This window comes from Somniosus microcephalus, chromosome 16 (assembly GCF_052327205.1).
Source record: "Somniosus microcephalus isolate GS21.2 chromosome 16, FLI_Smic_1.0, whole genome shotgun sequence".
Taxonomy (NCBI): domain Eukaryota; kingdom Metazoa; phylum Chordata; class Chondrichthyes; order Squaliformes; family Somniosidae; genus Somniosus; species Somniosus microcephalus.
In genome coordinates this window covers 100,247,126-100,268,016 of record NC_141002.1, presented here as the reverse complement: position 1 = coordinate 100,268,016, position 20,891 = coordinate 100,247,126, and the positions used below count along the sequence as shown (strand labels likewise).

Here is a 20,891-nt window from a genome sequence, read left to right as displayed (position 1 = left end):
CAGCAAGCAGTAAGGAAGGCAAATGATATGTTGGCCTTTATTGCAAGGGGGTTGGAGTATAAGAGTAAGGAAGTCTTGCTCCAATTGTACAGGGCCTTGGTGAGACCACACCTGGAGTACTGTGCACAGTTTTGGTCTCCTTATCTAAGGAAGGATATACTTGCCTTGGAGGCGGTGCAACGAAGGTTCACTAGATTGATTCCTGGGATGAGAGGGCTGTCCTATGAGGAGAGATTGAGTAGATTGGGCCGATACTCTCTGGAGTTTAGAAGAATGAGAGGTGATCTCATTGAAACGTATAAGAATCTGAGGGGGATTGACAGGGTAGATGCTGAGAGGATGTTTCCCCTGGCTGGAGAGTCTAGAACTAGGGGGCAGAGTCTCAGGATAAGGGGTCGGCCATTTAAGACTGAGATGAGGAGGAATTTCTTCACTCAGAGGGTTGTGAATCTTTGGAATTCTCTGCCCCAGAGGGCTGTGAATGCTGAGTCTTTGAGTATATTCAAGGCTGAGATCGATAGATTTTTGAACTCTAGGGGAATCAAGGGATATGGAGATCGGGCGGGAAAGTAGAGTTGCGGTCGATGATCAGCCATGATCTTACTGAATGGCGGAGCAGGCTCGAGGGGCCGTATGGCCAACTCCTGCTCCTATTTCTTATGTTCTAAACCCATTCAAAATCTTGAAGACCTCTATCAGGTCACCCCTCATCCTTCTCTTTACTAGAAAAAAGAGCCCCAGCCTGTTCAATCATTCCTGTTACTGTATAAAGGTTAATGATGAAAACATAAATATCAGAACACGGCACGAGTTGAATCCAATTTCACCTTGTTTTTAAGGACAATTGCACAGCAAGCTGTTGAGGGGTGGCTCATGTGAAATGGCTGCTCGGTCAAGCAATCGCTCCGGTGCTTTACAGTGGTTAGAAACATAGAAGATAGGAGCAGGAGTAGGCCATTCGGCCCCTCGAGCCTGCACCACCATTTAATGAGATCATGGTTGATCATCCAAATTCAGTACCCTGTCCCTGCTTTCACCCCATATCCCTTGATCCCTTTAGCCTTAAGAAATATATCTAACTCCTTCTTGAATATATTTAATAAGTTGGCCTCAACTGCCTTCTGTGGTAGAGAATTCCACAGGTTCACCACTCTCTGGGTGAAGAAATTCCTCCTCATCTCTGTCCTAAATGGCTTACCCCTTATCCTTGGACTGTGACCCCTGGTTCTGGACTTCCCCGCCATTGGGAACATCCTTCCTGCATCTAGTCTGTCTAGTCCTGTTAGAATTTTATAAGTTTCAATGAGATCCCCTCTCATTCTTCTAAACTCTAGCGAATATAAGCCTAATTGACCCAATCTCTCCTCATACGTCATTCCTGCCATCCCAGGTATCAGTCTGGTGAATCTTCGCTGCACTCCCTCCATGGCAAGAACATCCTTCCTCAAATAAGGCGACCAAAACTGCACACAATACTCAAGGTGTGGTCTCACCAAGGCCCTGTACAACTGCAGCAAGACATCCTTGCTCCTGTATTCGAATCCTCAAACATGCCATTTGCCTTCTTAACCGCCTGCTGCACCTGCATACTTACCTTCAGCGACTGGTGCACAATGACACCCAGGTCTCGTTGCACTTCCCCTTTTCCCAATCTATTGCCGTTCAGATAATAATCTGCCTTCCTGTTTTTGCCACCAAAGTGGATAACCTCGCATGTATCCACATTATACTGCATCTGCCATGCATCTGCCCAATCACCCAACCTGTCCAAATCATACTGGAGTTTCTCCACATCCTCCTCACAGCAGACACGCCCACCCAGCTTTGTGTCATCTGCAAACTTGGAGATATTACATCTAGTTCCCTCATCTAGATCATTAATATATATTGTGAATAGCTGGGGTCCTAGCACCGATCCCTGCGGTACCCCACTAGTCACTGCCTGCCATTCGGAAAAAGACCCATTTATTCCAACTCTTTGCTTCCTGTCTGCCAACCAGTTCTCTATCCAAGTAAGTACCTTACCCCCAATCCCATGTGCTTTAACTTTGCACACCAATCTCTTATGCGGGACCTTATCGAAAGCCTTCTGAAAATCCAAATACACCACATCCACTGGTTCTCCCTTATCTATTCTACCAGTTACATCCTCAAAAAATTCCAGTAGATTAGTCAAGCATGATTTACCTTTTGTAAATCCATGTTGACTTTGTCCGATCCTGTCACTGTTTTCCATCTATTACAGAGCTTGGACCTGTGGGAGAGCAGCAGCGCGACCGGCGGCACTTAAAACCGGCGGATTCAGCAGAGGCGAGGTCAGAAAGCTTGGACCTGTGGGAGAGCAGCAGCGCGACCGGCGGCACTTAAAACCGGCGGATTCAGCAGAGGCGAGGTCAGAGAGCTTGGACCTGTGGGAGAGCAGCAGCGCGACCGGCGGCACTTAAAACCGGCGGATTCAGCAGAGGCGAGGTCAGAGAGCTTGGACCTGTGGGAGAGCAGCAGCGCGACCGGCGGCACTTAAAACCGGCGGATTCAGCAGAGGCACACCAAATCAACAGCAGAGGAGAGAGGTAAAAAGTAATCAGAGTGTGATGTCACCAGGGAGCAGGTAAGTGATTGGTTGGTGAGTATTTCTCTTTTTTAAACTTTAACTCTGTAGTTTATAGTTACTAGGGTCTTTTCTGGTGTAGCAGGGACTGTTGGTAGACTATACAAGCGCCTTAGAGATATTTTTAATTGGTGATAGTAAATTAATTTAAATTAATTAAAGGGAAGGTCATGCCAGGTGAGCCCAGCCCCGTGATATGCTCCTCTTGCTGTATGTGGGAATTCAGGGACCCCGGTGCCAGAGATGCATCCATCTGCAGCTACTAGCAGACCGCATTGAGGCGCTGGAGCTGCGGGTGGATGGGTTGTTGAGCGTTCACGATGCTGAGAGGGTCGTGGATAGCACGTTTAGTGAGTTGGTCACACCGCAGGGAAGGGCTGCACAGGAAGACAGGAAATGGGTGACCACCAGGCGGAGCAATAGAAGCAGGCAGGTAGTGCAGGAGACCCCTGTGACCATTCCCCTCTCAAACAAGTATACCGCTTTGGATACTGTTGAGGGGGATGACTCACCAGGGGAAGGCAGCAGCAGCCAACTTCCTGGCACTAGGGGTGCTCCTGCTGCCCAGGAAGGGGGGAAAAGAGTGGGAGAGCAATAGTGGTAGGGGATTCTATAGTAAGGGGAACAGATAGGCGTTTCTGTGGCCGTAGACGTGAATCCAGGATGGTTTGTTGCCTCCCTGGTGCCAGGGTCAAGGATATCACTGAGCGGCTGCAGGGCATTCTGGCGGGGGAGGGTGAACAGCCAGAGGTCGTGGTCCACATTGGTACCAACGACATAGGTAAAAAGAGGGATGAGGTCCTGCAGCAAGAATTTAGGGAGCTAGGTGAAGGATTAAAGAGCAGGACCTCAAAGGTTGTAATCTCTGGATTACTCCCGGTGCCACGTGCTAGTGGGTATAGGAATAGGAAGATAGAACAGATGAATGCGTGGCTAAAGGGATGGTGCAGGGGGGAGGGCTTTAGTTTCCTGGATCACTGGGTCTGCTTCTGGGAAAGGTGGGACTTGTACAAGTCGGACAGTTTACACCTGAACCAGAGGGGAACCAATATCCTTGCGGGGAGGTTTGCTAGCACTGCTGGGGGGGGTTTAAACTAACTTGGCAGGGGGATGGGGTGCAGAGTGGAGCTATAGTAGGGGGTGATTTACAGCCAAATACAGAGGAAAAAATAAGTCAGCTGGGAAGGCAGAGCAAATATGTGAAGGCAAAAGGGAATATGGCAGGGCTGGAAGGCATTTATTTTAATGCAAGGAGTCTTGCAAATAAGGTGGATGAACTGAAGTTGTTGTTGAACACATGGGAGTACGATATTGTTGCTATCACGGAGACATGGTTGAGGGAGGGTCAGGACTGGCAGCTCAATATTCCGGGGTATAGAATCTTCAGGCGAGACAGAGGGGGGTGTAAAAGGGGAGGGGGTGTTGCAATATTAATTAAGGAGTCAATTACTGCTGTAAGGAGGGATGATATATTAGCGGGTTCCTCTAATGAGGCCATATGGGTAGAACTTAAAAACAAAAAGGGGGCAAGCACTTTGCTGGGAGTGTACTATAGGCCCCCAAACAGTCAGGGGGAGATAGAGGAACAGATATGTAGGCAAATCTCAGAGAAGTGTGAAAATAATAGGGTAATAATAGTGGGGGATTTCAACTTCCCCAATATAAATTGGGATAGTCAGAGTGTGAAAGGCTTAGAGGGTGCAGAATTCTTAAAGTGCATCCAGGAGAGCTTTTTGAGCCAACATGTAGAAAGTCCTACAAGAGAGGGGGCGGTACTGGACCTAATTCTGGGGAATGTAGCCGGGCAAGTGGTGGAAGTATCAGTAGGAGAGCATTTTGGCGACAGTGACCATAATTCGGTGAGATTTAAGGTGGTCATGGAAAAAGACAAAGACGGCCCGGAAATAAGGGTTCTAAATTGGGGGAAGGCCGATTTTAATATGATAAGGCAGGATCTGGCCAAAGTGGACTGGGAGCAGCTACTTATAGGAAAATCCACATCAAAACAGTGGGAGACTTTCAGAAGGGAAATAGAGAGAGTACAACGCCAACATGTTCCTGTAAAGGTCAAGGGTGGGACCAACAAGCAAAGGGAACCTTGGATGACAAGGGATATACAAAAATGCATTAGAAATAAAAGGGGGGCTTTTGGCAGTTACAAAAGACTAAAGACGGAAGAAGCCCTAGAGGAGTATAAAAAGTGCAGGGGCATACTTAAAAAAGAAATTAGGAGGGCGAGGAGGGGCCATGAAATAACACTGGCGAGCAAAATAAAGGAAAATCCTAAGATGTTTTATAAGTATATTAAGGGCAAGAGGATAACCAGGGAAAGGGTAGGGCCCATGAGGGACCAAAGTGGCAATCTGTGTGTAGAGCCAGATGATGTAGGCGGGGTTTTAAATGAATTTTTTGCATCTGTGTTCACTATGGAGAAAGACGATGCAGACATAGAAATCGGGCAAGGGGACTGTGACATACTTGAACATATTAGCATCGAGAGGGAGGAGGTGCTAGCGGTTTTAGCAGGCCAAAAAGTGGATAAATCCCCAGGCCCGGACGAGATGTATCCCAGGCTGCTGTGGGAGGCAAAGGAGGAGATTGCAGGGGCTCTGACACAAATTTTCAGAACCTCTCTGGCCACAGGGGATGTACCAGAGGACTGGAGAACAGCTAATGTAGTACCATTATACAAGAAGGGTAGCAGGGATAAACCAGGGAATTACAGGCCAGTGAGCCTATCATCTGTGGTAGGGAAATTATTGGAAAAAATTCTGAGGGACAAAATTAGTCTCCACTTGGAGAGGCAAGGATTAATCGGGGATAGTCAGCATGGCTTTGTCAAGGGTAAATCATGTCTGACAAATCTGATTGAATTTTTCGAGGGGGTGACTAGGGGGGTGGATGAGGGAAATGCTGTGGATGTGGTTTACATGGACTTCAGTAAAGCTTTTGACAAAGTCCCGCATAGGAGACTGGTCAAGAAGGTAAGAGCCCATGGGATCCAGGGTGCCTTGGCGCGTTGGATCCTAAACTGGCTGAGTGGCAGGAGGCAGAGGGTGATGGTCGAAGGTTGCTTTTGTGACTGGAAGCCTGTGTCCAGTGGGGTACCTCAGGGATCGGTGCTGGGTCCCTTGTTGTTTGTGATCTACATAAATGATTTGGATGAGAATGTAAAAGGTATGATCAGTAAGTTCGCAGATGACACGAAAATTGGTGGGGTGGTAAATTGCGAGGAGGAAAGCCTCAGGCCACAGGACGATATAAACGGGTTGGTCAGATGGGCGGAAAAGTGGCAAATGGAATTTAACCCTGAAAAGTGCGAGGTGATGCATTTTGGACGGACAAATAAGGCAAGGGAATACACAATGAGTGGTAGGACCCTAGGAAGTACAGAGGGTCAGAGGGACCTTGGTGTACATGTACATAGATCCCTGAAGGCAGCGGAGCAGGTAGATAAGGTGGTTAAAAAGGCATATGGGATACTTGCCTTCATTAGCCGAGGCATAGAATATAAGAGCAGGGAGGTTATGATGGAGCTGTACAAAACGCTGGTGAGGCCACAGCTGGAGTACTGTGTGCAGTTCTGGTCACCTCACTATAGGAAGGATGTGATTGCTTTGGAGAGGGTGCAGAGAAGATTCACCAGGATGTTACCTGGGATGGAGCGCCTCAGCTATGAAGAAAGACTAAACAGGCTGGGGTTGTTTTCCTTGGAGCAAAGAAGGCTGAGGGGGGACCTGATTGAGGTGTACAAAATGATGAGGGGCATAGATAGGGTAGACAAAGAGGAACTTTTCCCCTTAGTAGGGGGGGTCAATAACAAGGGGGCATAGATTCAGGGTAAGGGGCAGGAGATTTAGAGGGGATTTGAGGAGGAACTTTTTCACCCAGAGGGTGGTTGGAATGTGGAACTCAATGCCTAAAAGGGTGGTAGAGGCAGGAACCCTCACAACATTCAAGAATCATTTGGATGAGCACTTGAAATGCCATTGCATACAAGGCTATGGACCAAATGCTGGAAAATGGGATTAGACTGGACAGGGATGGATGGGCGGCGCAGACACGATGGGCCGAAGGGCCTCTTTCTGTGCTGTAAAACTCTATGACTCTATGACATCTTCTATAATGGACTCTAGCATTTTCCCCACTACCGATGCGAGGCTTGCCGGTCTATAATTCCCCGTTTTCTCTCTACCACCTTTTTTAAATAGTGGGGTTACATTAGCTATCCTCCAATCCATGGGAACTATTCCAGAGTCTATAGAATTTTGGAAGATGACCAGAAATGCATCTACTATTTCTAGGGCCACTTCCTTAAGTACCCTAGGATGTAGATTATCAGGCCCTGGGGATTTATCGGCCTTCAATCCTGTCAATTTCCCTAACACCATTTCCCTACAAATACTGATTTCATTCAATTCCTCCCTCTCATTAGACCCTATGTTCCCCGACATCTCTGGAAGGTTATTTGTGTCCTCCTTTGTGAAGACAGAACCAAAGTATGTATTTAATTGGTCTTCCATTTCTTTGTTCCCCATTATAAATTCCCCTGATTTTGACTGCAAGGGACCTACGCTTGACTTCACCAATCTTTTTCTCTTCACATATCTATAGAAGCTTTTACAGTTAGTTTTTATGTTGCCTACAAGCTTACTCTCATATTCTATTTTCCCCCTCTTAATTAATCCCTTTGTCCTCCTTTGCTGAATCCTAAACTGCTCCCAATCCTCAGGTTTGCTGCTTTTTCTGGCCAATTTATATGTCCTCTCCTTGGATCTCATGCTATCCCTAATTTCCCTTGGTAGCCATGGTTGAGTCACCTTTTTTGTTTTATTTTTATGCCAAGCAGGGATGAACAAATTCTGTAGTTCATCCATGCGATCTTTAAATGTTTGCCATTGCCTATCCACCGTCAACCCTTTAAGTAATGTTCCCCAATCCACCCTAGCCAACTCGCGCCTCATACCATTGTAGTTTCCTTTATTTAAATTCAGGACCCTAGTCACAGGTTGATTCTGTGCTCGCAGCAGGCAACCCGCATTCCAAAGGAGCGAGGCTCAGAGGTAGAGTAACAAGATCGGAGCCTCGATTCTTTGATCTGTGCTACCGGCAAGTGTGCAATTACGCCAGCCCTTTTAAAAAGTGCAAGAGGCCGTGGGGGGTAGATCTTGACTTTGCGCGATAGTGTAAAGCGGGCACCAGCTGGTCGGCAGCCTGCCTTACATCTCTTCCCATTTTTATTTCCAGTGAAGTCCATGGGGTAGAGATGTAAACGCGGGCTGCCGACTGCCTGGCGCCCGTTTTTACCGCCACCGCACAAAGTCGCGATCGACCCCAGTCTCACTGGTCGACTGGATCAGCGGCGCCAAGCAGCGTTGATCAATCAGATGATTTTGGCTCACCTAAATGAGTAAAATTGTATATCCCGCTGCAAGGGGAAGAGATGGCAGAGGGTGAGGGCAGAGGCGACTGATTGACTGTGTCCTGGAGGCCCCCGGTGGAGTGAGAACGAAGCCATTCCTTGCCTTCTTCGTGGCTCGTTTGACGAGATGATGGGGTGTACCTGCAGGGACATATTTTCAAGCAAATTTTAAACATTTCCATCACCGAGCAGACCCAGCTTCACAACAACAACTTGTATTTATATATAGCGCCTTTAGGAAAGTAAAAAGTCCCAAGGCGCTTCACAGGAGCGTAAACAAACAATCAATCACACTGAGCCACACGAGGAGATATTAGGCCAGGTGACCAAAAGCTTGGTCAAAGAGGTCGGTTTTAGGGAGCGTCTTAAAGGAGGAGAGAGAGGGAGAGATTAGCGTGCAAAATTAAGGCACATGGGATTGGGGGCAAGGTATTGACTTGGATAGAGAACTGGTTGGTGGACAGAAAGCAAAGAGTTGGAATAAACGGGTCGTTTTCCGAGTGGCAGGCAGTGACTAGTGGGGTACCGCAAGGATCGGTCCTAGGACCCCAGCTGTTCACAATATATATTAATGATCTGGACGAGGGAATTGGATGTAATATCTCCAAATTTGCAGACGACACAAAGCTGGGCGGGAGGGTAAGCTACGAGGAGGATGTCGTGAAACTCCAGTACGATTTGGACAGGTTGGGTGATTGGGCAGAAACATGGCAAATGCACTATAATGTGGATAAATGTGAGGTTATCCACTTTGGTGGCAAAAACAGGAAGGCCGATTATTATTTGAATGGCGATAGATTGGGAGAAGGGGAAGTGCAAAGAGACCTGGGTGTTATTGTGCACCAGTCGCTGAAGGTAAGCATGCAGGTGCAGCAGGCGGTTAAGAAGGCAAATGGTATGTTGGCCTTCGTAGCAAGAGGGTTCGAGTACAGGAACAAGGATGTCTTGCTACAGTTGTACAGGGCCTTGGTGAGACCGCACCTTGAGTATTGTGTGCAGTTTTGGTCACCTTACCTGAGGAAGGACGTTCTTGCCATGGAGGGAGTGCAGCGAAGATTCACCAGGCTGATACCTGGGATGGCAGGAATGACGTATGAGGAGAGATTGTGTCGATTGGGCTTATACTCACAGGAGTTTAGAAGACTGAGAGGGGATCTCATCGAAACTTATAAAATTCTGTCAGGTCTGGACAGACTAGATGCAGGAAGGATGTTTCTGATGGCCGGGGAGTCCAGAACCAGGGGTCATAGTCTAAGGATAAGGGGTAAGCCATTTAGGACTGAAATGAGGAGGAATTTCTTCACCCAGAGAGTGGTGAACCTGTGGAATTCTCTGCCACAGAGGGCGGTGGAGGCCAGTCCATTAAAAATATTCAAGAAAGAATTGGATATATTTCTTGAGGCTAAACGGATCAAGGGATATGGGGAGAAAGCAGGGACCGGGTACTGACTTTGGATGATCAGCCATGATCTCATTGAATGGCGGAGCAGGCTCGAAGGGCCAAATGGCCGACTCCTGCTCCTATCTTCTATGTTTCTATGAGAGGTTTAGGGAGGGAATTCCACAGCTTCGGGCCCAGGCAGCTGAAGGCACGGCCACCAATGGTGGGGGCGAAGGAAGTTCGGGTGCACAAGGTGCCAGAGTTTGAGGAAGGTAGAGTTCTCGGAAGGATGTAGGGCTGGAAGAGGTTACAGAAATAGGGAAGGCTGTGACCATGTAAGGATTTGAACACGAGGATGAGAATTTTAAAATCGAGGCGTTGCTGGACTGGGAGCCAATGTAGGTCAGCGAGCACAGCGGGTGTTGGGTGAACGGGACTTGGTGCGGCCTTATTAGAGCAAAGTTGGATTAAAATACTTCTTCAACCAGACAGCAACGAAAAGCCACTGAGGAAACCAACACTTCAGAGCAACGTGAGCTTGTAGTAGTGTCAACATAATTGGGCCACAAAAGCAATTTGTGGTGTTTTGATGAGTGTTTGTGAGCACCATAAACAAAAGGAGACAAGCTTAAGTGAATAAAAGGTGGTGCTCATTTATTTTCACAGTATGCAATGAGGAGATCTTGCACAATGACTTAATTACAAATGGCAACTCTATACAAAAGGACCTAATTAGCGGCTCTTTTCTCTAAAAAAGAGAAGGCGGAAAGGTGACCTGATAAAGGATTTTAAAATTATGAAAGGGTTCGATAGGGTAGACGTAGAGAAAATGTTTCCACTTGTGGAGGAGTCCAAAACTAGGGGCCATAAATATAAGATAGTCGCTAATAAATCCAATAGGGAATTCAGGAGAAACTTCTTTACCCAGAGAGTGGTGAGAATGTGGAACTCGCTACCACAGGGAGTGGTTGAGGTGAATAGCAGAGATACATTTAAGGGGAAGCTAGATAAACACATGAGGGAGAAAGGAATAGAAGGATATGTTAATGGGGTGAGATGAAGAGGGGTGGGAGGAGGCTCGTGTGGAGCATAAACACCGGCACGGACCAGTTGGGCTGAATGGCCTGTTTCTGTTACCCTTTAATGCCACAAAGTTTAATTGTTATTAAGTAAACACAGGCAAAGGTCAATCAGAGTCTAATTATTGTTCAGTCAGAGAACTTCTGGACCGGTGAGGCAGCTGGAGGTGGTGGGGCGGGGGTGGGTAGGAAGTTGCAAAGCAGGTGGACTGCCTGTGGGGGTGTGGCAGACATTTAAAGGGGTGCCTGGGTCTGCTGCTGCTGTGATTCCACCCACAATGGTACAAGGAAACTTGCCGGCCTCCTTTTTTGGGAGGTGGACATTACTGCCGTTTATTGCCCATCCACAGCAGTTTGGTACAACTGAGTGCCTTGCTAGGCCGCTCCAAAGGGCAGTTAAGAGTCAACCACATTGGTGTGGGTCTGGAGTCACATATAGGCCAGACCAGCTAAGGACGGCAGGTTGAATATTAAGGGAATCAAGGGATATGGGGATAGTGCAGGAAAGTGGAGATGAGGTAGAAGATCAGCCATGATCTTATTGAATGGCGGAGCAGGCTCGAGGGGCCAAATGGCCGACTCCTGCTCCTATTTCTTACGTTCTTATGTTTCCTTCCCTAAAGGACATTAGTGAACCAGTTGGGTTTTTCCGGCAATCCAACAGCTTCATGGTCACCATTACTGGTGCTAGCATTTTATTTCCAGATTTTGATTTAACTGAATTAAAATTCTCGACCAGCCATGGTGCGATTTGCACTCTTATTCTCTGAGATTATCAGTCCAGGACCTCTGAGATTACTAGTAACATAACCACTACACTGCCATGTGCCCACCAGGGAGGTACCTGTGGGACCAAGTCCTGCCTTGTTCCCCCTCAAACCTGTGCTACAAAACATTGAGACCGCCCAGATGAAGGGTAAAACGTGGAGTTTGTAATGGGTGCCCCCAAATTAGCCATATTCTCTCGCTGCTTGTCCTGGGCATGAGGTCTTTCCTGCCCTTTTGCTTCACTGGAACAATGTTAAATGACCTTCCAACTTCTCCATCATAATGGACAGCACGGTGGCATAGTAGTTAGCACTGTTGCCTCACAGCGCCAGGGACCCGGGTTCAAATCCGGCCTCGAGTGACTGTCTGTGTGGAGTTTGCACATTCTTCCCATGTTTGCGTGGGTTTTCTCCAGGTGCTCCGGTTTCCTCCCACAGTCCAAAGATGTGCAGGTTAGGTTGATTGGCCATGATAAAAAAAAAAATGTTTTTTAATTGACCCTTAGTGTTAGGGGGGATTAAATACGTGGGGTTACGGGGATAGGGCTTGGGTGGGATGGCTGTCGGTGTAGGGACCGGGTGCTAGGGTTTGGATGATCAGCCATGATCTCGTTGAATGGCGGAGCAGGCTCGAAGGGCCGAGTGGCCTACTCCTGCTCCTATCTTCTATGTTTCTATGTTTCTAATGAGCAAGGTGAAGTTATTCAACTGGAGTATTGCGTCCAGTTCTGGTCACCACACTTTAGGAAGGATGTGAAGGCCCTTGAGAGGCTGCAGAGGAGATTTACCAGAATGGTTCTGGGGATGGGGGATCTTAGCTACAAGGACAGGTTAGAGAAGCTGGAGTTGTTTTCATTAGAGCAAAGGAGGTTGAGGGGTGATTTGATAGAGGTGTACAAGATTATGACAGGTTTGGATAGGCTAGACGGGGAAAGGCTGTCCCCACTAGTTGATGGTACAAGGACTAGGGGACACAGATTTAAGGTTTTGGGCAAGAGATACAGGGGGGACGTGAGGAAAAACTTTTTTACGCAGAGAGTGGTGAGGACCTGGAACTCGCTGCCGATGGCAGTGGTGGAAGCGGAGATACTCAGTGTTTTCAAGGGGAGACTGGATAGGCACTTGAGGGAAATAAATTTGCAAGGCTACGGGGATAGAGCGGGGGAGTGGGACTGACTGGATTGATCTGCAGAGAGTCAGCATGGACTCGACGGGCCGAACGGCCTCCTTCTGTGCCGTTATGACTCCACGAGCTTCTTTGGTAGCACTATGTAGAATCAACAGCATGACAAAGAAATTCACTAACAGTTGTCACATCAAAACAATGCAAGACCACCAATGTGCAGTACCTACCAGTGCACTTTTTAAGCAACTTTATTTGTGTGAACTTTGGTGCTTATGAAAGTGGAGAATGTCTGCGTTGGGGAACGGAGCATTTTCCACTTTGGGTCGGCAGCATCACTCCCTGGTCAGGTATGGTGCAATTGGAGCGGCCACTAATCTGCCCCGACCATGTAATTCCTGTGAAGGACAGTCAATACTCCAGAGTGGCATTTTTCCCATCAAACCCCCCACCCCCACCGCCCTCCTCTCCCAGCCACCCTGAGCGGGTTTTCCAAATTCGTGCCAATTAATGTCAAATTGGCGGCAGTTCTTGTGCTGTGAAATCCTGCCCACCAGGAACTGGCTTGCCCCCACCAAAGGACACTGATATATATGCACGTCAAGTCCGATTAATAAGCTGCATTAAAAACATCTCTACCTTAGTCCCTTTTTAGGTAGCGTGTTTCGGTCGAGTTGCACACTGTTAAAAACAAAGAGAAATCACTAGCAAGCACACGGCAAACACAAGCAAGGCCTCAACACCAGACAGTTACTAGTCCTCTACGTGTTGTCAACCTTCAAAAAATAAATAACATTCGGTTAATCAGTTAGTGCAAAAGGATTGCATCTTCTTTCAGTTGCTGCCCATGCAGAAAGCTTGACCAGGGTTATATCTTACATTGAAGCAACGCACTTAGAATCAGGATAAAAGCGAGGGAGTTAAAACAAGCAATGGCGATCTCTGTGTTGTGTATCTAAAGACTTTAGGGTCAGACGTGCAAAAGGGAAGCTCGAAGAATAAAGGGCGTCGTAGCTACGGTCCGAGATGAATGATTCCTGGGAGAAGGGGATTGTCCCGTGAGGAGAGATTGAGTAGACTAGGTCTATATTCTCTGGAGTTTAGAAGAATGAGAGGTGATCTCACTGAAACATATAAAGGGCTTGACAGGGTAGATGCAGGGAGGATGTTTCCCCTGGCTGGGGAGTCGAGAACGAGGGGCCGCAGTCTCAGAATAAGGAGTCAGCCATTTAGGACAGAGATCGATAGATTATTGGATATTAAGGGAATCAAGGGATATGGGGGTAGTGCGGGAAGGTGGAGTTGAGGTAAAAGATCAGCCGTGATCTTATTGAATGGCGGAGCAGGCTCGAAGGGCCGAATGGCCCACTCCTGCTCCTATTTCTTATGTTCTTATGAATGAGCGCGGTCTCAACGACTGCCCTGGTGTGCGGGATGGAGCTGTTGGCGCAGGGTGAATGAAGCCTTCGCCTCTCCCGGGAGCTCCGGTGGCTCTCGGGTGTGGTGGTGGTGGGGGTTGGGTGGGGTGGGGGTGGAGCGTGTACATCTTGCGTGCACAAGGTAGCACAAATTGTGTGAGACAGGCTGGACGGACCATTGTTCACACGTCGGTGCCATTCCTTGAGTTGAGGATAACTCGTTTGTCACAGAATGCAGTCGCACGTTGCTGGCTCTCTGTGACTGCTCACTCGCCCTGGTCCGCTTAGAACATTAGAGCATAAGAATTAGGAGCAGGAGTCGGCCATAAGACCCTGGAGCCTGCTCCGCCATTCAATAAGATCATGGCTGATCTTCGACCTCAACTCCACTTTCCTGCACTATCCCCATATCCCTGGATTCCTTTAATATCCAAAAATCTTTCCTGCCCGATCTCCATATCCCTCGATTCCCCTAGAGTCCAAATCCATCGATCTCAGCCTTGAATATACTCAATGACTGAGCCTCCACAGCCCTCTGGGGTAGAGAATTCCAAAGATTCACCACCCTCTGAGTGAAGAAATTTCTCCTCATCTCAGTCCTAAATGGCCGACCCCTTATTCTGAGACTGTGACCCCTGGTTCTAGACTCCCCAGCCAGGGGAAACATCCTCCCTGCATCTACCCTGTAAACATTTTATACGTTTCAATAAGATCACCTCTCATTCTCCTAAACTCTAGAGAATATCAGCCCATTCTAGGAGGAGAGGGGGGGGGGAGAAAGAGGAGGGGAGAGGGGGAAGGGGAGGGGAGAGGAAAGGGGGAGAGAGAGGAGGAGGGGAGAGGGGAAAAGAGGAGGGGGAGGGGAGAGGAAAGGGGGGAGAGAGAGGAGATGGGGAGAGGGGAAAGAAGGAGGAGGAGGGGAAAGGAGGGGGGAGAGGGGTGGGAGGGGAGGGGAGGGGGAGAGAGAGGAGGAGGGGAGAAGGGTGGGAGGGGGGCGAGAAGGAGGAGGGGAGGGGGGAGGGGAGAGGGGAGGGGAGGGGGAGGGGTGGAATCGCACGTTCAGCATCGGCCTCTTTTTAACTGTGATTGTTTGAAGCGAGAGGCATACTGCGAAATAAAGATGGTGAGGGAGTGAGACAGAGCTGCTCAGTTTGTAGCCGTTAATTAATGCAGGATGAGGGACAGGGCACGACTGAGAGGAGTGACGGGCATTTTCAACCAGCAAAGCCAGAGAGATAGACCTGCAGCCCTCTGAACGGAGGCATCCGCGTTCCCAAACCAATTGGTCCTCCCCGTTAATGCAGCGATTTTGAAAGCAAAGCACCTGGTTCGAGGTTACGATGTTACTTAACAAGCAGCGTCATCGATAAAACATTGCAGGCAGTCATAGAGCTATACAGCACAGAAGGAGGCCATTCAGCCCATCGTGCTTGTGCTGGTTCTGTGAAATACTTCAGATGCAATGAAATGCTTTGAGGTGTAGTCATTGTTGGCATGTGGGTCAACTCGGCAGCCAGTTTGTGCACAGCAAGGTCCCACGGACCGCAATGAGGTGAATGGCCAATCAAGGCTGTTTTTGCTGGTCTTATTTGGGGGAGAAATGTTGACCAGGACACTGGGAGGTCTCCCTGCTCTTCCTTTAACTAGTGCCATGGGATCTTTAAAACTCACCTAAACCGGTGGAGCAAAGAGACGAGGCCTTGGATTAACGCCATGCCCAAAGAATGACGCCTGAAATAATGCGGTACGTCCTCAGCACCAGCCTCGATTATGTACCAAACTTGGGTTTGAGCCCATAGCCTTCTGACCCAGAGGTGAGAGTGCTACCGACTGAGCCAAGCGGACACGATTGGTGGAATCTCACGATCCCACACTTCCGGCGGGGAGTCACACCCAGGGTTTGCTTGGGTTAGGGATTGGGCAACAACGTCCTAGCTCGAACTCTCCAAGGTAGGAGCCCAGGAAAACATCTCCAATAAGTAAAATCAGGGAACCCACTATAGTTGTTAGACACCATTGGACCCGAAGTTCTGGCCCAGGCCAAGGTGGAACTGGAGTGGATCTCCGGTCAAGGGACAGGAAAATGGGGCGCACCTGGTTCCGCTGGGATTCCACCCCGGTTTTCTAACTGCCAGTTGGCGGGGGCGGAGGTTGCAGCCGGATCCACCTCTCCCGCAGCAGGGAGTCATGTCAGGGAGAGTACCCAAGCTAAATTCATCGATGCTGGAAGGCAACGAACGCCTCAGGAGTTGTGGAAAAATGGCCTGTTCCGGAGCCAAGAACGGCAGCTTGATCTTTACCCTTGGGCCCAGAAGGAGCTTGGGGTGGGGGGCAGGTCAGGAGGAGAGGCTACAGTTCGCTCCACCTTTACAAGGCTGGATTGGGAAGCCTTCTTGTAGGCATTCGTGGTCCGGTGCAACCAATCAAATTGGCCCCATCCCCGCATTGGTCGGAATGGACTAGGTGTCCACCAGGAACAGGTGTCGGGAATCTGGGTGGGCGGTGGGCACTCCCCGAGAGTTAATCGTAGCCAGGGCATGCGCCCAATTTATGGTCATGAGCTCCCAACGGTGTTTTGCGTTGGGAGCGCTAGTCCGGAAAATGACCGCTTGCAAAAATGTTTGAATTCATTTTTAAGAAACAGCTAATACATCGTCCTTTAATCTCCACGCCCGACATGACTTGATTGCAGATGCTGGACTTGATGTGACACTGCGGAGAAACCAGCGACTGATTTACCTGTTTTGCTTCCGTGGATGGGAGATCCTGCGACACTGAGGAATATTAACAAGGAAACAGAGCGGACTAATAGCCGAGATGATAGAAAGATAGTGTAAACAGAAGGGGGAAGGGGGACAAAAACGGGAAACAGAGTTAACATTTTCCCCCCAAAAAATGGAATTAACAAGCTTTTCACGAGTAGAAAATACTACAGTCTCCCAGATATTGGGGGAGAAATTCAGTTCGCTGCGTCACCCGTTAGCGCCTTAAGAGGGCGCTAAGTGGCTCGCGAGCCACTGTCCACGCCTCCCGCTAAATTCAGCGGGACGCTAGTGGTGGCGCTAGCCGTTAGCGCTGTGCCGCTACCGATGACGTCATCGGTGTGCGCAGCGCCCTGCTGACGCCCCGGCTGCGATATTTGGAAGTGCCCCCTGATTTACCGCCGGACGCTATGTGCGACCGGTTCAGGAGGGCCTACCTGCGGCGGGAGAGACGCAAATTAAAGGAGTGGTGCGGGGCGGCCATTTTTGTTGCTGGCCGCCTACCAGCACCTCTTTGCGCTGCCATCCCCGGCCTCCTGAACTACCCCCCCCCCTCCCCCGCGGAGTGCCGGCTGCATTCCAAGAGCCCGGCACTTCTCCTCGGTGCTGGGCTCTTTTGCCGGCACTCGTGATCCTCGGGGGCCCAGCTGGGCCCCAGATCGCGCTGAACAAGGCCCCTCCCCTTTAAATAGGGGAGGAATGTCTGCAGTACCGCAGTGTGTGGCGCCGCGGCACGTTGCGCCACGATATTCAGTCGCAGCACCCCAAGAGGGATGCGGGGCACCTCCAGTAGTGCCGCGCTTCCCTTTGGGGTGCTACCACTGAATTTCCGGCGGGCGGCCGCGAATGCTTCCGGGGCGCTACTTTTAGCGCCCTGGCGAGGCTGGCGCCCCAAACGGGACGATACTGAATTTCTAGGCCATTGTCTTTACAGGGTTCAGTGCAAGGTCTGGTATAAAGTGCAGGGAGCGTTGGTTGGGAAATTTTCCATCGTCAGCCCTGGCTCAATGGTAAGCACTCTTGCCTCTGACTCAGGAACGTTGTAGGTTCAAGCGCCACTCCATGGATCTTTGAACACAAAATCTAGACCTAACACTCCCGTGCAGTGCTGAGGGAGTGCAGCACTGTCGGAGGTGCCGTCTTTCAGGTTGAAACATTAAACCGAGGCCCCGCCTGCCCTCTCTCAGGTGGATGTAAAAGGTCCCACGGCCACTATTTTGAAGAAGAGCAGGGGAGTTCTCCCGGCGAGAGTGCTACCAACTGAACCAAGGCTGACATCCAATGAAATCTCCAAGAATAGGGATAATCTTTTTGTGGCTGGTTTCAGGCCTATTGTCAGGGCAGAGCAGATGAAGCCTGACTCTGTATTTATTGGCACCATGTCCGATGGGGAGTGTTGGGTGCCAATAGTGAGCACAGACCCTGACGTAAGAAAATTACTAGGCACTTGGTCTAAGCGTTAAACAAAGCTTTAATCAACTGTTTTACAACATGGAGGTCTAGTTGTGTCTTTCACTAGTTCCTGTTAAGAATGTCCTGCGCAAACTGGGCCCGTGCCCGAGTATTTATACTCTCCCTGGACAGCACCACCCATAGGCCACTCAGTATTATTTCATAATCCTTTCTTTCATGATGACTGATTCATGTCAGACCCCTCTCACCTTGATTAAAAAAAAATTCACCCATTGCTGCCAAAAAAAATTTCATTTGGAAGAAGAGCACTGGTTAATTGTGCAGAGAGATGAATCTATCATGCTTTTTTTATTCGTTCACGGGATGTGGGCGTCGCTGGCAAGGCCCAGCATTTATTGCCCATCCCTAGTTGCCCCTTGAGAAGGTGGTGGTGAGCCGCCTTCTTGAACCGCTGCAGCCCGTGCGGTGAAGGTGCTCCCACAGTGCTGTAGGGAGGGAGTTCCAGGATTTTGACCCAGCGACGATGAAGGAACGGCGATATATTTCCAAGTCAGGATGGTGTGTGACGTGGAGGGGAAATTCGAAGTGGTGGTGTTCCCATGCGCCTGCTGCCCTTGTCCTTCAAGGTGGAAGAGGTTGTGGGTTTGGGAGGTGCTGTACAGCAATTCTGACCTGATTGGTCTCCTCCTGCACCTTAGGCTATTGGATTGGATTGCTCAGAGAATACTGGACATTCAGGTCCACTCTGTTTGGGACGTGGGCTCCTCTCTCCCGGAATTTGCTGCCCTCAGGCAATCCAATAGCCCTTAGCGCAGGAACAGGCAAATCAGCCACACACAATGTATGGCAGTTGTTTGCTGTTTGTTGGATGTCTGTCATAATTTTATCTAAAGGTCAAATGTTTTAGGCTCAGCTTGATTGAAACGCTAGACTGAATGTCAAAGCACAGCGCTTCAAATAAATACCGCGGCCGGGAATTTCTAATCTTATCTGACTGAACCTTTGATCAGAGATTTTTTATTTCGAAATTATCGCTTGCTACCCTGAAGAGTTGCCCCTGATGTGACATGAGGCTAGGTCACCTGGGATCGCAAGCATCTCTGAACCCTGCCACAACTGCCGAAGCTTGATGGTCATGACAAGATGGGAGGAACGGGATTATCTTGCTGGTGAACACCTGCACTGTATCATTCAGGGACAGATTTTCTGCACATTTCTAGTTAACGGGGCAGAAAATCGAGCCCGTAGTTTTTTTGAATGACATGTTAGAGATGACAAAATTCAACCTTAAACACGAAAAGCGATTTCAAACTGACTTCTTCCTGGACAGTCATTACAAACAATATTGTACAACCCTAAGCTAAGAATTCTTCTTGTACCAAAGGTTTATTTAGATTCTGTATCTCATCCATTATTAGGGTCGCCAACTCTGGTGGGCGTATTCTGGAGGTTTAATCCTATGACCTCCCCTCTCCGACTGCCCCGCCCCCAAGCTCCCGCCATTGGTCGCCAGACACGTCCAGCCTCGCGGTGCCCCGCATTTTTATTTATTAATTCAAGGGATGTGGGCGTCATCGGCAAGGCCAGCATTTACTGCCTGTCATAAATCGCAACTTCTACAAGAAGTAACTCAGGAAGTACTACTGAATGGCCAGCTGAGGGCGCCGTCCGAGGAGTATAAATACTCGGGCGTGGGCCCACTTTGGCCAGAGACAATCTGGAAACAGGAAGCTAGTGACTACTAACTAGACCTCCATGTTTTGTTACAAGTCGATTAAAACCTTGCTTTATGTACAACCAAGTGCGTAGTGAGTCTTTATTACGTCACTGCCCATCCTTAGTTGCCCTTGAGAAGGTGGTGGTGAGCCGCCTTCTTGAACCGCTGGAGTCTGTGTGGTGACGGTACTCCCACAGTGCTGTTAGGGAGGGAGTTCCAGGATTTTGGCCCAGCGACGATGAAGGAACAGCCTGATATATTTCCAAGTCAGGATGGTGTGTGACTTGGAGGTGGTGGTGTTCCCATGCGCCTGCTGCCCTTGTCCTTCTAGGTGGTCCTTCCCATGCCAGGAAAGCGAACAGACTATTCATTACCTGATTGGATGATTCTTGCTGTCAATCAAACAGCCATTTTCCCCCAATAATTAAATGAATGAAAGCATTTTTATAATGAATAAGTAAAAGTGTTCAAAAAAGAACATTTTTTTCTAATGTCCCTATGATATTTCTCCTGGGTTGCTCCCAGCAGTGACCTGGAGATTAGTCTTCAATTCCTGGCGGCTCCAGGGCAATCTTGAAGGGTTGGCGACCCTATCGCATGAGCAATATAAGGCAACCCAACTTTTATTGTGGGATATTTTATGATGACCCATTGTTTTTTTCAACACATTCTCACACCATATAGAATCATGGAATAATACAGCACAGGAGGCCATTGGGCCCACAATGCCTGTGCCGGCTCTTTGAACGGGCTCTCCAATTAGTCGCACTCCCCCTTCTCTTTCCCCGTAGCCCTGCAATTTCCTCCCCTTCAAGTATTTATCCAATTCCCTTTTGAAAGTTACTATTGAATCTGCTTCCACCGCCCTTTCAGGCAGCGCGTTCCAGATCACAGCAACTCGCTGCGTAAAGAAATTCTCCTCATCTCCCCCTCTGGTTCTTTTGCCAATTACCTTAAATCTGTGTCCTCTGGTTACCCACCCTCCTGCCACTGGAAACAGTTTCTCCTTATTTAATCTATCAAAACCCATCATGATTTTGAACACCTCTACCAAATCTCCCCTTAACCTTCTCTGCTCTAAGGAGAACGATCCCAGCTGCTGCAGTCTCTCCACGTAACTGAAGTAATGTGGAGAGACTAGAGAAGCTCCCTTAAACATCCAGAGCCATCACTTTGGGAGGAGGATGTAGACCAGCAACAG

At 48.9% G+C, this 20,891-nt stretch overlaps 1 protein-coding gene across 1 annotated transcript in view; it reads right to left on the bottom strand.

The window, feature by feature from the left end:
- Positions 1–20,891, bottom strand: part of nav3 (neuron navigator 3) — a 483,558-nt gene that overhangs the window by 98,121 nt on the left and 364,546 nt on the right. The window contains exons 17-19 of the mRNA XM_086009556.1: positions 16,538–16,603; positions 13,020–13,061; positions 8,011–8,171 (exon numbers count right to left, since the gene is read on the bottom strand). Coding sequence (XP_085865682.1) covers positions 8,011–8,171; positions 13,020–13,061; positions 16,538–16,603 — 269 coding nt within the window. The remainder of the gene's footprint in view (positions 1–8,010; positions 8,172–13,019; positions 13,062–16,537; positions 16,604–20,891) is intronic.